Raw genomic sequence first — 16,983 nt, forward strand, 5'->3', positions numbered from 1 at the left:
GGTAGGCCACCAAAAACAAACCACTGTCACCTTGCTGTTTGCGGCAGTTTGCCGTGTACAAATTGGCTGCTGCGTTTACCACGTTGCCATAGTGACGGCACTTCAAAAGTACTTAATTGTCGTGAAAGTGCGTTGAAACGACTGGTGGGTTTGAGAGGCGGTATATAAATGCGAGTTTTTCCTTTCCAATTTTCGAATTGCAACCAGCAGAAATGAAAAACAGCACATAGGATGTTCATATTTGACACACTGGCCAGGTGTCTCTTTCAACACTGAGAGTCAGGACAACAATTTTAAAATCGAGATTGTCATTTTTAATGATGTGGAGATGCCGGCGTTGGACTGGGGTGAGCACAGTACGTAAGTCTTACAACACCAGATTAAAGTCCAACAGGTTTGTTTCGATGTCACTAGCTTTCGGAGCGCTGCTCCTTCCTCACCTGAGGAAGCAGCGCTCCGAAAGCTAGTGACATCGAAACAAACCTGTTGGACTTTAACCTAGTGTTGTAAGACTTTGTACTTGTAAGACTTCGTACTGTCATTTTTAATGGTCGCGTTCACACAATTGGCGAAAGGGCATTTTCTTCCGGTCCCTTGGTTTTAATCAAGGGATGCCATGGCAATATTTCTGCACTGGTCTAGGTAAAGTCCCAGGTGACCATAGGCTGCGTTCCCCTTTGAGGGGGGAGAGCCGACTGGTGCTGGTGGTTCATAATGTGTTGCAAACGCGCCGCTGCTGTCAGAGGGAGAAAGGGGGAGGCCTCCCACCGGCTGCGGCGCCAGAGAGCCGCTCTGCCCATTGCCCCGATCGCGGCGAGCTGCTGGAGCGGGAGGAAGGGGTGAGTCCTCCCACCAGCGGCGGCGCCGGAGAGCCGCTCTTGCCCATTGCTCCGATAGCGGCTCGTTCCTGCAAGGTGGAAAGCGGTCAGTCCTCCCGCCGGCGGCGGCGCCAGAGAGCTGCCCCCCCTCCCCCCCCCCCCCCCGACCATTTTCCATCCCCCACTCGCCCGCCTTCCGGTAAGCCGGAAGTAAAACACGAGCGGGGTGGGACGTCGTTGTGCTGTTTACGGATGGATTTAAACAGAAAAGACCGGTAAAAATCAACAGCGCCGCACAGGCCCCTCTGGAGAGTCGGGGAGTGACCGTGAGTAACTGCAACATGTGCGCATGGACTGAAACACAGTGTGCCTCAGCCAGCAACATGTACAATACACCGGGTTATAGTCAACACAGCACATAGCAGCTGCTGTGTGGGCAGAAACATTTAAAACATGATTTAGTTAGAGTTCAAACAACATTGCAATGTGTGCAAAGCATGTATCTCACAGCAACATATAGAACAGCAACCTGTATATCCATAATCAATTAATATCTAGAATATAATACCTGTAACTATATAATCTATATAGATTATTATATCAGCATACATAGGGATGAAGAAATCATATAAGTATTTGTGTATTAAACAACATGCTGTATGTATATATATATATATGTATGTATGTGTGTGTATGTATTATGTATACATATAAGGTAAAGTCCCAGACGACCATAGGTTGCTTTCCCCTTTGTGGGGGAGAGTGGACCTGGGGTGCTTTGTAACCTGAGGATCACCGCGCCTCAGGCAAGGGGATAGTCGAGAAGGCGGCAAGGTATCTCGCCTGATGTAGTTTGCTCCACCTGTCCCAGCCCACATCACCCCACCCTCTACAACAATATAAATCCCCATTGCGTATCTTCCTCCCTTGAGCTCCGCAGAAGTCATACAGACTCGAAACGTCAATTCTGTTTCCTGCTCCACAGACGCTGCCGGACCTGCTGAGTTTTTCCAGCATTTTCTTTTTTTCACTTCCGATTTCCTGCTTCCTGCACCTGCAGTATTTTGCTTAATAAAGTAAGAAAGGTTGTGGCGTATGTAAGAGCAACATACACCAATGAATTGAACATTTGCTGTTACAGCAACATGTGTTGAAGGTGGCAGGTGGGTAGGGTGGTGAGGTCGTGATGATTAGGGAGAATCGGATGGTGATTTCAGATTGGGGTGAGCGGTTGGTTAGTTTGGGGAGGGGAATCGGGGGTGGGGTGATCAGGGAGTCGGATGGTGAACTCAGATTGGGGTGGAAGATCATAGATCATAGAATTTACAGTGCAGAAGGAGGCCATTTGGCCCATTGAGTCTGCACCGGCTCTTGGAAAGAGCACCCTACCCAACGTCAACACCTCCATCCTATCCCCATAACCCAATAACCCCACCCAACACTAAGGGCAATTTTGGACACTAAGGGCAATTTATCATGGCCAATCCACCTAACCTGCACATCTTTGGACTGTGGGATAAACCGGAGCACCCGGAGGAAACCCACGCACACACGGGGAGGATGTGCAGACTCCTCACAGACAGTGACCCAAGCCGGAATCGAACCTGGGACCCTGGAGCTGTGAAGCAATTGTGCTAGCCACAATGCTGTCGTGCTGCCCTAGGATCGGGTGATGCGCGTCGGGAAGGAGGGGAGTGCGCGAGGTTGGGATCGGGGGGTGTGGGAGGGGGGTGTGAAAGGGAGATCGGGGGGGTTGAGGAAGGGGGGATTGAGGGGGTTACAGGAGAGGGAAAGGGGGGTGCGAGAGGGGTTTGTCTGGGGAAGTGCGGGAGGATGGGGAGTGCGGGAGGATGGGGAGTGCGGGAGGATGGGGAGTGCGGGAGGATGGGGAGTGCGGGAGGATGGGGAGTGCGGGAGGATGGGGAGTGCGGGAGGATGGGGAGTGCGGGAGGATGGGGAGTGCGGGAGGATGGGGAGTGCGGGAGGATGGGGAGTGCGGGAGGATGGGGAGTGCGGGAGGGGGGGGAGTGCGGGAGGGGGGAGGGGGGATCGGGGGGAGTGCGGGAGGGGGGGGAGTGCGGGAAGGGGGATCGGGGGGGAGTGCGGGGGAGGATCGGGGGGAGTGCGGGAGGGGGGGGGAGTGCGGGAGGGGGGGGGAGTGCGGGAGGCGGGAGGGGGGGGGAGTGCGGGAGGCGGGGGGAGTGCGGGAGGGGGGATCGGGTGGAGTGCGGGAGGGGGGAATCGGGTGGAGTGCGGGAGGGGGGAATCGGGTGGAGTGCGGGAGGGGGGAATCGGGTGGAGTGCGGGAGGGGGGATCGGGGGAGTGTGGGAGGGGGGATCGGGGGAGTGCGGCAGGGGGGATCGGGGGTAGTGGGGGAGGGGGGGGATCGGGGGGAGTGCGGGAGGGGGGATCGGGGGAGTGCGGTAGTGGGGGAGGGGGATCCGGGGGAGTGCGGCAGGGGGGATCGGGGGAGTGCGGCAGGGGGGGGTCGGGGGTAGTGGGGGAGGGGGGGGATCGGGGGTAGTGCGGGAGGGGGGATCGGGGGAGTGGGGGAGGGGGGGATCCGGGGGAGTGCGGCAGGGGGGGATCGGGGGGAGGGGGGGATCGGGGGAGTGCGGGACAGGGGGATCGGGGGTAGTGGGGGAGGGGGGGATCGGGGGTAGTGGGGGAGGGGGGGATCCGGGAGAGTGCGGGAGAGGGGATCGGAGGGGGTATCGGGGGGGGGGGGAGTGCGGGAGGGAGGATGGGGGGGAGGGGGGAGGTGAGATCGGGGGGAGGGGGGATCAGGGGGCGAGCGGGAGGGGGGAGTGGGGGATCAGGGGGCGAGCGGGAGGGGGGAATCGGGGGGCAAGCGGGAGGGAGGATGGGGGGGGGGAGTGCGGGAGGGGGTTTTCGGGGGCGGGATCGGGGGGAGTGCTGGAGGGGTGATCGGGGGAGTGCGGGAGGCGGTTATCGGGGGGGGGAGTGCGGGAGGGGGTTCGGGGGAGGGGGGATCGAGGGGGAGTGCGGGAGGGGGTTCGGGGGAGGGGGGATCGAGGGGGAGTGCGGGAGGGGGAACGGGGGGATCGGGAGGGGAGATCGGGGCGTGAGTGTGGGAGGGGGTTCGGGCGGGAGGGGGGATCGTGGGGGTTCGGGCGGGAGGGGGGATCGAGGGGGAGGGCGGGAGGGGGGATCGGAGGGAATGCGGGAGGGGGGGATCGGGGGGGGGAGTGCGGGAGGGGGATCGTGGGGAGTGCGGGAGGGAGGATCGGGGGATGTGCGGGATGGGGTGAGGGTGTATGTGGGAGGTGGAATCAAGGGAATGCGAGGGAGTGTAAGAAGGGGGGGATCAGGAAACATCAAGACTGGGGGGGGGGGAGGTGAGATCGGGGGGAGGGGGGATCAGGGGGAGTGTAAGAAGGGGGGGATCAGGAAACATCAAGACTGGGGGGGGGGGGAGGTGGGATCGGGGGGAGGGGGGATCAGGGGGAGAGCGGCAGGGGGGATCGGGGGAGTGCGGCAGGGGGGGATCGGGGGTAGTGCGGGAGGGGGGGATCAGGGGAGTGCGGGAGGGGGGGATCGGGGGTAGTGGGGGAGGGGGGGATCCGGGAGAGTGCGGGAGGGGGGGATCGGGGGTAGTGGGGGAGGGGGGGATCCGGGAGAGTGCGGGAGAGGGGATCAGAGGGGATCGGAGGGGGTATCGGGGGGGCGGGGAGTGCGGGAGGGAGGAAAGGAGGGGAATGCGGGAGGGAGGATAGGAGGGGAGGGGGGGAGGTGAGATCGGGGGGAGGGGGGATCAGGGGGCGAGCGGGAGGGGGGATCGGTGGGGAGGGGGGGACCAGGGGGCGAGCGGGAGGGAGGATGGGGGGGGGAGAGTGCGGGAGGGGGTTTTCGGGGGCGGGATCGGGGGGAGTGCTGGAGGGGTGATCGGGGGAGTGCGGGAGGCGGTTATCGGGGGGGAGTGCGGGAGGGGGTTCGGGGGAGGGGGGATCGAGGGGGAGTGCGGGAGGGGGAACGGGGGGATCGGGAGGGGAGATCGGGGCGTGAGTGTGGGAGGGGGTTCGGGCGGGAGGGGGGATCGAGGGGGAGTGCGGGAGGGGGGATCGGAGGGAATGCGGGAGGGGGGGATTGGAGTGGGGATCGGGGGGGGGGGAGTGCGAGAGGGGGATCGTGGGGAGTGCGGGAGGGGGGATCGGGGGATGTGCGGGATGGGGTGAGGGTGTATGTGGGAGGTGGAATCAAGGGAATGCGAGGGAGTGTAGGAAGGGGGGGATCAGGAAACATCAAGACTGGAGGGGGGGAGGTGAGATCGGGGGGAGGGGGGATCAGGGGGCGAGCGGGAGGGGGATCGGGGGGGAGGGGGGGATCAGGGGGCGAGCGGGAAGGGGGATCGGGGGGCAAGCGGGAGGGAGGATCGGGGGGGAGTGCGGGAGGGGGTTTTCGGGGGCGGGATCGGGGGGAGTGCTGGAGGGGGGATCGGGGGATGTGCGGGATGGGGTGAGGGTGTATGTGGGAGGTGGAATCAAGGGAATGCGAGGGAGTGTAGGAAGGGGGGGATCAGGAAACATCAAGACTGGAGGGGGGGAGGTGAGATCGGGGGGAGGGGGGATCAGGGGGCGAGCGGGAGGGGGATCGGGGGGGAGGGGGGGATCAGGGGGCGAGCGGGAAGGGGGATCGGGGGGCAAGCGGGAGGGAGGATCGGGGGGGAGTGCGGGAGGGGGTTTTCGGGGGCGGGATCGGGGGGAGTGCTGGAGGGGGGATCGGGGGAGTGCGGGAGGGGGTTATCGGGGGGGGGGGGGGGGAGTGCGGGAGGGGGTTCGGGGGGGATCAGGGGGCGAGCGGGAGGGGGGATCGGGGGGCAAGCGGGAGGGAGGATCGGGGGGGAGTGCGGGAGGGGGTTTTCGGGGGCGGGATCGGGGGGAGTGCTGGAGGGGATCGGGGGAGTGCGGGAGGGGGTTATCGGGGGGGAGTGCGGGAGGGGGTTCGGGGGAGGGGGATCGAGGGGGAGTGTGGGAGGGGGTTTGGGCGGGAGGGGGGATCGGAGGGAATGCGGGAGGGGGGATCGGGGGGGGGGGGGAGTGCGGGAGGGGGATCGTGGGGAGTGCGGGAGGGGGGATCGGGGGATGTGCGGGATGGGGTGAGGGTGTATGTGAGAGATGGATCAAGGGAATGCGAGGGAGTGTAGGAAGGGGGGGATCAGGAAACATCAAGACTGCTTCGACGAGAATGACTACAGCATCCACAACCTCGTCAACATGGAAGAGGAAAGCTCCCATAAGACCATAAGATATAGGAGCGGAAGTAAGGCCATTCGACCCATCGAGTCCACTCCACCATTCAATCATGGCTGATTTCAACTCCATTTACCCGCTCTCTCTCCGTAGCCCTTAATTCCTCGAGAAATCAAGAATTTATCAACTTCTGTCTTAAAGACACTCAACGTCCCGGCCTCCACCGCCCTCTGTGGCAATGAATTCCACAGACCCACCACTCTCTGGCTGAAGAAATTTCTCCTCATCTCTGTTCTAAAGTGACTCCCTTTTATTCCAAGGCTGTGCCCACGGGTCCTAGTCTCCCCTGCTAATGGAACCAACTTCCCTACGTCCACCCTATCTAAGCCATTCATCATCTTGTAAGTTTCTATTAGATCTCCCCTCAACCTCCTAAACTCCAATGAATATAATCCTAGGATCCTCAGACGTTCATCGTATGTTAGGCCTACCATTCCTGGGATCATCCGTGTGAATCTCCGCTGGACCCGCTCCAGTGCCAGTATGTCCTTCCTGAGGTGTGGGGCCCAAAATTGCTCACAGTATTCTAAATGGGGCCTAACTAATGCTTTATAAAGCTTCAGAAGTACATCCCTGCTTTTATATTCCAAGCCTCTTGAGATGAATGACAACATTGCATTTGCTTTCTTAATTACGGACTCAACCTGCAAGTTTACCTTTAGAGAATCCTGGACTAGGACTCCCAAGTCCCTTTGCACTTCAGCATTATGAATTTTGTCACCGTTTAGAAAATAGTCCATGCCTCTATTCTTTTTTCCAAAGTGCAAGACCTCGCATTTGCCCACGTTGAATTTCATCAGCCATTTCTTGGACCACTCTCCTAAACTGTCTAAATCTTTCTGCAGCCTCCCCACCTCCTCAACACTACCTGCCCCTCCACCTATCTTTGTATCATCGGCAAACTTAGCCAGAATGCCCCCAGTCCCGTCATCTAGATCGTTAATATATAAAGAGAACAGCTGTGGCCCCAACACTGAACCCTGCGGGACACCACTCGTCACCGGTTGCCATTCCGAAAAAGAACCTTTTATCTCAACTCTCTGCCTTCTGCCTGACAGCCAATCGTCAATCCATGTTAGTACCTTGCCTCGAATACCATGGGCCCTTATTTTACTCAGCAGTCTCCCATGAGGCACCTTATCAAAGGCCTTTTGGAAGTCAAGATAGATAACATCCATTCCATTGGCTGTCCATTGCCAGTGCCTGGCAAAAGACATTCCCAACTAGGCAAAGAGGAGAACTCCTCAAACAGCAAAGGTGGATATGCAAAGATGAACTAGGGAAATCAAGAACCAGTGGTGGCCTGAGAAAGGGGGCTGAGGGGGTTGCAGGAGAGGGAAAGGGGTGAGTGGGAAAGACGAGTGTGGGAGTGGCTTATCGGGGTGGGGGGGTGCCGGAGGGGTCTATCGGGGGGGAGTGCGGGAGAGGGTTATCGGGGGGTGTGCGGGAGAGGGTTATCGGGGGGAGTGCGGGAGAGGGTTATCGGGGGGAGTGCGGGAGAGGGTTATCGGGGGGAGTGCGGGAGAGGGTTATCGGGGGGAGTGCGGGAGAGGGTTATCGGGGGGAGTGCGGGAGAGGGTTATCGGGGGGAGTGCGGGAGAGGGTTATCGGGGGGAGTGCGGGAGAGGGTTATCGGGGGGAGTGCGGGAGAGGGTTATCGGGGGGAGTGCGGGAGGGGGTTATCGGGGGGAGTGCGGGAGGGGGTTATCGGGGGGGTGCGGGAGGGGGTTATCGGGGGAGCGGGTTATCTGGGGGAGGGGGTTATCGGTGGGGAGTGCGGGATCGGGTTCTCGGGGGGGAGTGCGGGAGGGGGTTCTCGGGGGGGAGTGCGGGAGGGGGTTCTCGGGGGGGAGTGCGGGAGGGGGTTATCGGGGAGTGTGCGGGAGGGGTTTGTCGGGGGGGTGGGAGGGGGTTTATCGGGGGAGTGCGGGAGGGGGTTATCGGGTGGGGTGCGGGAGGGGGTTATCGGGGGGAGTGCGGGAGGGGGTTATCGGGGGGAGTGCGGGAGGGGGTTATCGGGGGGAGTGCGGGAGGGGGTTATCGGGGGGAGTGCGGGAGGGGGTTATCGGGGGGAGTGCGGGAGGGGGTTATCGGGGGGAGTGCGGGAGGGGGTTATCGGGGGGAGTGCGGGAGGGGGTTATCGGGGGGAGGGGGTTATCGGGGGGAGTGCGGGAGGGGGTATCGGGGGGGTGCGGGAGTGGGTTTTCGGGTGAGTGCAGGAGGGGGTATCGGGTGAGTGCGGGAAGGGGGATCGGGGGAGTGCAGGAGGGGGTGATCGGGCGAGTGCGGGTGGGGTGATCGGGAGGGGGGATGGGGGGGAGTTCCGGAGGGGGGATGGGGGCGGGTTCCGGAGGGGGGATGGGGGGAGTGCGGGAGGGGGACGGGGGGAGTGCTGGAGATCGGGGGAAGTGCCGGAGGGGGGATGGGGTAAGTGCGGGAGGGGCGATGGGGGGAGTTCCAGAGGGGGGATGGAGGATGGGGGGAGTGCCGGAGGGGGGAGGGGTGATGGGGGGATGTGGGGAGTGCGGTAGGGGGAATGTGGGGAGTGCGGGAGGGGGGATGGGGGGAGTGCTGGAGGGGGGATGGGGGGAGTGCTGGAGGGGGAATGGGGGAGTGCTGGAGGGGAGATGGTGGGAGTGCGGGAGGGGGGATGGTGGGAGTGCGGGAGGGGGGATGGGGGGAGTGCTGGAGGGGGGATGGGGGGAGTGCTGGAGGGGGGATGGGGGAGTGCTGGAGGGGAGATGGTGGGAGTGCGGGAGGGGGGATGGTGGGAGTGCGGGAGGGGGGATGGTGGGAGTGCGGGAGGGGGGATGGTGGGAGTGCGGGAGGGGGGATGGTGGGAGTGCGGGAGGGGGGATGGTGGGAGTGCGGGAGGGGGGATGGTGGGAGTGCGGGAGGGGGGATGGTGGGAGTGCGGGAGGGGGGATGGTGGGAGTGCGGGAGAGGGGATGGTGGGAGTGCGGGAGGGGGGATGGTGGGAGTGCGGGAGGGGGGATGGTGGGAGTGCGGGAGGGGGGATGGTGGGAGTGCGGGAGGGGGGATGGTGGGAGTGCGGGAGGGGGGATGGTGGGAGTGCGGGAGGGGGGATGGTGGGAGTGCGGGAGGGGGGATGGTGGGAGTGCGGGAGGGGGGATGGTGGGAGTGCGGGAGGGGGGATGGTGGGAGTGCGGGAGGGGGGATGGTGGGAGTGCGGGAGGGGGGATGGTGGGAGTGCGGGAGGGGGGATGGTGGGAGTGCGGGAGGGGAGATGGGGGCAGTACGGGAGGTCGGGATGGGGGGAGTGCGGGAGGGGGAATGGGGGGAGTACGGGAGGGGGAATGGGGGGAGTGCGGGAGGGGGAATGGGGGGAGTGCGGGTGGGGGATGGGGGGGGGAGTGCGGGAAGGGGGATGGGGGGGAGTGCGGGAAGGGGATTGGGGGAGTGCGGGAAGGGGGATCGGGGGATGGGGTGAGGGTGTATGCGGGAGGGTGGATCAGAGGGAGTGCGGGAAGGGGGTATGCGGGAGGGGGGTTCAGAGGGAGTGCGGGAAGGGGGAGTGTGGGAGGGGGTTCGAGGGAGTGCCGGAAGGGGGAGTGCGGAGGGGGATTCGGGGGATGTGCGGGATGGGGTGAGGGTGTATGCGGGAGGTGGGATCAGAGGGAGTGCGGGAGGGGCGATCGAGGGAGTGCCGGAATGGGGAGTGTGGAGGGGGAATCGGGGGATGTGCGGGATGGGGTGAGGGTGTATGCGGGAGGTGGGATCAGAGGGAGTGCCGGAAGGGGGATCGAGGGAGTGTGGGAAGGGGGGGATCAGGAAACATCAAGACTGCTTCGACGAGAATGACTACAGCAACCACAACCTCGTCAACATGGAAGAGGAAAGTTCCCTGTGCCTGGCAAAGGACGTTACCAACAAGGCAAAGAGGAGAACTCCTCAAACAGCAAAGGTGGAGATACAAAGAAGAACTAGGGAAATCAAGAACCAGTGGTGGCCTGAAAAGCTAAGGAGCTGCAACTCCTCGCTGACAACCACAACACCCAGGGATTCTTTAGTGTCATTTAGGCAATATATGGACCCAACACCCTGGGCCTGAAACCGGTGAGGAACCCTTTTGAGACACTGAGAAAACATCTGCCTTTGATGGTGAGAACACTTCAAAGAACTCCTAAATTGTAATACAATCGCGGATGAGGACGGGTTTGAGGAAATCTCCCAAATCCCCATCAAAGATGATCTTGGACTCTCACCAAGCACGGATGAAGTCGTAGCCGCCATTAAACACGTGAAGAATGGAAAAGCTGCAAGAATGGACAGGATCCCAGGGAAGATTTTCAAACTTGGAGGAGAAGAGATCTCCTGTCACCTCCATTAGCTATTCCTCAAAATCTGGGACAGAGAAGAAATCCTTGCCTACTTCAGGAATGCCGTCCTCGGCACCATCTTCAAGCAAGGAGACCAAACGGACTGTGGGAATTACCGAGGAATCTCCAACTCTCTTGCCTGGAAGATCGTCGCTTGAATCCTCGCTACCCACCTTTTCCCTAACTGAAGAGATCCTGAAAAGCCAATGTGGCTTCCAACCAAACCGTACAATGTACATGAATTTCACTGCTCGCCAACTTTGAGAAATGCGAGGTGCAACATTAACTACTCTACATGGCCTTCATCGATCTGAACAAGGCTTTTGACTTAGTCAATCGGAAAGTGCTATGTGTAGCCACCTGGGTTGGCAATCCGCTAAGAATGCAGGGAAATTCAGTCAACGCAGGAAAAACTAGCAGGTGCAAAGTTTCCTGTAATCAGAACTTGCAGGAACCCAGACAGCACTGAAACTAACAACCATCTGCATATTAATGAGCGATTCCCGGGAACAATTGGAAACTGTTGAGGTAAACAAGGCCAAGCCAGACTCCTCGGGGCCAGCAGGAGCCAAGACAAAGGAAGGCCAACGGACACTTAGGAACCGCCCAGTGATCAGGGAACAGCTCCAGTATTGGAGAAATTGATCCAACTGATCAGAACTTAGTCCAATCACTTAGAACCAGGTACGGGGTCTGCCCAAAAGGGCGCAAAGCCCCTGGGGACTATAAAATAGAGTCCCCAAGTTCAATTCGTCCTTCTTGACAGGGCCTCTCAGCAGCTCGAAACAATCCTTGACAGTGACCTGCCTAGTAGCTGCACCAACCAAGTAAGTCTCCAGTCAACGCACGCTACAAGATAGGCGCTCCTAGCTACCAGGCTACACCAGCTTGGAAACCTGCAGACTCAGAATCGGACAAAAGGCCATTTGTTCCCCTGACCGGGTGGGCCAGTTCCAAAGCTAAGTATAGGCCTATAGTGTTAGAGATAGTCTAGTAAGTAGAGTTTTATACATGAGTAGTGATTGACTGTGTATAATAAATGTGTTTTGATTTGAAACATACTAACTGGTGTATTGAGTTATTGATCAGCACTTGAACTTGAACCTCGTGGCGGTATCATAAAGATACCTGGCGAGTCTAGAGCAAAGGTTATAGAAATAGAGCAAATTAAGTAAAGACACAAAGCCATTTAAGAAGGCTTACTCAAGAAATACAATATCGACATCAATGCCTGGGTGGCCCTTGCTCAGAAGAGCCCTATTTGGAGGAACCTTTTGTTTGAGGTGACACAATTCCTCAAGGACACTTGATGGCAAGAGAGAGGCCCAGAAAAGGAGCCTGAGAAAAAACTACCAGCGATCTAGAGTGCAAGGACCGATCCCATCTCCCAGAAACACCGACCAAGTGTGGGGTTGAAGATGTGGCTCTAGGATCGGGCTCATCATCTATGCAAGGCCCCACAGAACCCATAACCTAACACTGGGTTTCTTAAGTGTGCAATCATACCCGTTAGAGAGAAATCACCAAAGAAAAGAAAAGCGCTTCTGGTCAATTTGCTGCATAAACTCTTACCTGGGAACCCCCCCCTTCCAAACCCAATGCGGAGTGCCAGGAAGTTCTGAGCCAAAGAGATGATTTAGGGTCCATTAGTACATGCACATTTAGTACATTAAAAGTTGTTTTTACTCTTCTGTATATTTGTATATTTTGCTTTATATTAATGTATTGTCAATATATCTATCAAGTGTCATCTCTATAGGCAACACATTTCGAAGTGCTGCACCTCAATTATGCCCACTAGACTTGCTGTTAAACACACTGATAGGCTCAAAGTGCTGACTGTGCAAAGCAGTCAAATATCGTTTCTTTTGACGAGATGATTTGGACATTATCACATTGCTGTTTAGGAGAGTTTGCTGAGAACAAATTGGTTGCTGCATTTCCTACCTTACAACAGTGACTACACTCAAAAGCTAATAATTACCTGTGAAGTGCTTTGGGGGATATCTTAGGGTTGAAAAGGGCGCAATTAAAATGCAGGGATTACTTTTAGGACTTTGTTATAAAACTGGGTAAAACTTTAATTAATGGACATCAAAACCAACCAAACAAATAAATTGCCTTTTTTTTAAAGAATGCCATATTTGAGTGGTCATATTTCAGTACAAACCGAAGTCCCAGCGCAGACAAAGTAAAAATAGATTAAAGCTACTTGAAAATAAAAGCATAATACTGCAGATGCTATAAATCTGAAATAGAAACAGAAAATGCTGGAAAACCTCAGCAGGTCTGCCAACATCTGTGGAGAGTTAAACGAGCCCATATGAACTATGGAGCTCTGAAGAAGAGTTGCACGGACTCGAAACGTTAACTCTGTTTCTCGATCCACAGATGCTTGAAACAAAGAAGGCCTGAGGGGTGACGTAATTGAGGTGTACAAGATTATGAGGGGAAGAGACAGGGTGGACAGTATAAAATTGTTTCCCTTGGTGGAGAAGTCTAGAACCAGGAGACATAGATTCAAGATAAGTGGCTGAAGGTGTCGACTCCAAATGAGGAAAAACATCTTTACGCAGAGGGTAGTGGGATTCTAGAAGCCTGAGTTGGTGATGGAGGCAAAGACCCAAAACTCTTTTTAAGAAGGTACCTGGATCTGCACCTTCAGTGCTCTAAGCTACCGGGATATGGACCGGGTGCAGGAAGGTGGGATTAGAAAGGGCACCTGGGTGCCCTCAGGCTGGCATGGACAAGATGGGCCGAATGGCCTCCTTTTGTACTATAATCTTTCTATGGTTCTACCCTGCCACACTTGTTAATTTTTTTTCAGCATTATCTCTTTTTATTTCGAATAACATCATTTAGGTAGGGACAAAACATCAAATCCATATACTTTCAGTGGAGGCAGTACAACTGTAGTTTGCTAGATTGCTACCTGGGATGAGGAGGTGGTCTTATGATGAAATAGGGCTCAGCAATTTGGGCGTGTATTCTCTGGGGTTTAGAAGAATGAGTGGCGACCTCATTGAAACCTACAAGATTCTGAAGGGTGGCTGCTGAGAGATTGTTTCCATCAGTTGGGCGGTTTAAAACGCAGGGTGAGAGCACTCCCTGGATATGGATCGGACTGAGATGAGGAAAAATTTCTTCACTCAAAGGATTGTGAATCTTTGGAATTCTCTACCCCAGAGGGTTGTGGATGCTCCATTGTTGAATGCGTTTAAGGGTGGGTAGACAGATTTTTGACCTGTCAGGAATGAAAAGATATGGGAGCGGACAGGAACAATAGAATTAAAATCCCAAATCATCCACATCGTATTGAATGGTGGAGCAAGCTCGATGGGCCATGTAACTTCTCTTACTATGTTCGCTAGATGTTGTAGGTTGGAAAGGCTTTCAGTAAAGATTTTCCTGCATTTCCTTGCCTTTCTGCATCTTGGTGATTGAGCAGTGCAATGTTAATGGAGCTTGGATTCTTTAGCTAGAGTGGGGTGAAGCGGTGTTTTAATTTATTCCTCTGACGTGGGCATTGCTGGCAATGTTGACATTTATTGCCCACTCTGAATTGCCCCTGAGAAGGTGTAGGTGCACCCACGCTGCTGTTAGTCGGGGAGTTCCAGAATTTTGACCCAGCGACAATGAAAGAATGGCAATATTTTTTCAAGGGTGCTGTGATACTTGGGGAACTTCTCAAGCACCTGCTGCACTTCGAGGCAGTGCAGGCCGAGGATTTGGAATGTACGGTTGCAGCGTGTTTGTCTTGAGAATGATGCACAAATTAGTCCTTGTGTGGAAACCCACACTGCACCTGAGCATACAGGAGAGCCATGTAGGAAAGAATCTTTCTGCTATTGCAAGGTGTGCTCCTGTTGATGAATTGTTTGTGGATCGGCAATCGTTCATTCTATTGTTGGTGACAATCCGGTGCAGCAATTTTCCTTCTCTTACTTTGGAGGAATTTCACAAAACAACCTGATAATAAAAGTAGAATCATACATGTTACTGTGAAATCAAATTCATTTCCTGTTCCCTCCCAGCTGTGGAAATGCGTGGCCCCGCAGCAGTCCAAAACTTAGCATCTAAGGAATAAACTGGCTGCGTGACCCCTTTTTAAGGTGCACACGTGTGCGAATGTGCAGCAGCCTTAAAAGAACTGCCCCATTCAACAAGAAGCAAAGGAAAATTGAAAGGGAACTGTCCACAAATGCGAACCATTTCCTGTAAAATTGGTGTGCATATCAAATGTTTTTTCTGGTTAATGTCATACTAAAATTATCCAGAGGAGGAGTGTATCGCGATTCACCAATCAAATGTTACGTGATAAGATATTCAGCCAGAAGTTAAATGAGTACCTTGAGCACCCTTTAAGAGCTGGGGGAATCCACTTGTATAACTTTCCACCTGCTTGAGAAGAGTCACGCAAACCTAATGGTATTCAGACTCAAACATTTGACTTTATTGTACTTGCACCTCGAAAGGTGAAGCCATTTTAACCTTCAGGTAATAATAAACTTGTTTTTTAAATTCTCCTTCCAGACAGTACTGTAAACCCAGCTTTTCTGGATCCTGTGCAATCGGGTGTGTGTACCAGTGATGGACTGCGCACCAGACTCCGGGTATGTTCAATATTTAGCATGGAAACATCAGGGCTATTGCAAATGTTATTATGCGTCGTAACCTTAGCTTTGTTAATCATCTTCCTATCACTTAATGTTGGGAGGATGGAAGCGCTTATTTTCGTTTGCAATCAGAAAGTCTGTTCCCTTGCCGCCAACTCTGTCCCCATTCCCGGCAATTGTTTGAGGTTCAACCAGACTGTTCGCAAACCGGGTGTTATGTTTGTTCTCTAGTTGAGCTTCCTACTACACTTCCAGACCATCACTAAGGCCTTCAACTCTGTCCTTGCCCAGCTTATCTGCGGCTTAAATCCTCATCCATTTACCTCCAGACTTTACTATTTCAATGCACTCTTGGGCAGCATTCCACGTTCAAACTTGAGCCCATTCAGAACTCTGCTGCTTGTTTCCTGACATGCACTAAATCCCATTCACCAATCTCCCCGGGCTGACCTACATTGACTACCAGTTAAACAACACTCCAATTTTAAAATCCTTATTTTGTTTAGCGCTTCCCGATCTTTGTAATTTTCTCGAGCCATGCAATCTCGTCTTAGGTCTGTCTCTGCACTCTCAGTTCTGGCCTCTTGCACATCCCTGATTTGTAATCTCTCCACCATTAGTGACCATGCCTTTAGCTACCTCAGCTTTAAGCTCTGAGCCCCTCCGTCTCTGAGCCCCTCCGCCTATTGTTATGGGCGAGGCGTTTTCAGAACCCCAAATGTATCATGGAGTTCAACCAACCTCCCCCTTCAATGTATTTGTTGCTTTTCCTAGCACACGGCTTGTTCCCTAGGTGTGGGATTACAATTATGGACACGTGGGTTTTTAAACACAAAACCATGTTTATTCCATGAACTCAACTTAACATCTTAAATAAACATTGGATCTCTTAACACCCCTTACTTCAAAGATAACTCCAAAAATGTTACCACAGTAAATAATTCCTCAAAATGTTCCTTCAAACTTCGAAGCGACTTAACACCTTTAAACAGAATCGTATCAGGTTAAAGGCTTTACTATTATGAGTTTAAATCACCCAAATGATCCAGAGATAGTATTTCATGGCAGAGATCACAGCAGAGCCAGCTCACTGCAAAACACAGACACTCTCCAAGCTCTTTTCCTCTAAACTGCAGCTCTTTGGAAACACACAGACACACGCAAGCTGCTTTTTCAAACTCAAACTTCAAAATGGCTGACCTAAAACCCAGCTCCACCCACACTCTGACATCACTGTATTCTTAAAGGTACATTGCTTAAACATCCATGTCTTAAAGGTACTCTCACATGACACTCTGAGCCCCTCCGCCTCTGAGCCCCTCCGCCTCTGAGCCCCTCCGCCTCTGAGCCTTTACTCCTCTGAGCCCCTCCTCCTCTGAACCTCTCTGTTCTTCAAAGAGCCTCCTCAAAACCTATTTTTTGACCAAGCTCTGGTCATCTGGCCAACTAATGCCTTGTGTGATTCAGTGTCAAATTTTGTTCTATAATGATCCTGTGTAGAACCTTGGGAGGTTTAATTACCTTAAAAACGCTATGTAAATACAAGTTTCTGTTATTATTAGTAATGGTTGATTGTTTTGGTCTTCCATTTCACAGATTCTGCAGTGCGCTCATGCAGTTATGTTTTTTTTAGTGACAATTACGGCCTTGGGTCACTGTATATGTGGAGTTTGTACGTTCACCCCATGTCTGTGTGGGATTTCTCTGGGTGCTGCGATTTGGTGGACCGACCATGTTAAATTGCTCCTTAGTGTCTAAAAGGGTTGGGGAGGGGGGGGCGCCTGGGCCTCGGTAGGGTACTCTTTCAGCGGGTTGGTGCTCAGGCTGAATGGCCTCCTGCACTGTAGAGATTCTATTCTGTGACAAAGTTGCCCTGGAGTGCTTAATTATATTCTGCCATAATTCTACATACAATCATGAAAGGACTGGCACATTTCA

At 55.1% G+C, this 16,983-nt stretch overlaps 1 protein-coding gene across 4 annotated transcripts in view; it reads left to right on the forward strand.

Moving 5' to 3' along the window:
* Positions 1 to 989: 989 nt before the first annotated feature.
* The window catches only part of LOC140429814 (SWI/SNF-related matrix-associated actin-dependent regulator of chromatin subfamily E member 1-related-like), a 64,263-nt gene continuing 48,269 nt past the window's right edge, over positions 990 to 16,983 (forward strand). For all 4 annotated transcript variants that reach the window (XR_011949212.1, XM_072517262.1, XM_072517265.1 and 1 more), the window contains exons 1-2: positions 990 to 1,144; positions 14,963 to 15,042. Coding sequence is in view for 3 of the 4 variants with exons in the window: in XM_072517262.1 (XP_072373363.1) it covers positions 15,020 to 15,042 (23 nt within the window). In the remaining variant the exon portion in view is untranslated. The remainder of the gene's footprint in view (positions 1,145 to 14,962; positions 15,043 to 16,983) is intronic.

The sequence above is a fragment of the Scyliorhinus torazame genome, chromosome 9, assembly GCF_047496885.1.
Source record: "Scyliorhinus torazame isolate Kashiwa2021f chromosome 9, sScyTor2.1, whole genome shotgun sequence".
Classification (NCBI taxonomy): Eukaryota; Metazoa; Chordata; class Chondrichthyes; order Carcharhiniformes; family Scyliorhinidae; genus Scyliorhinus; species Scyliorhinus torazame.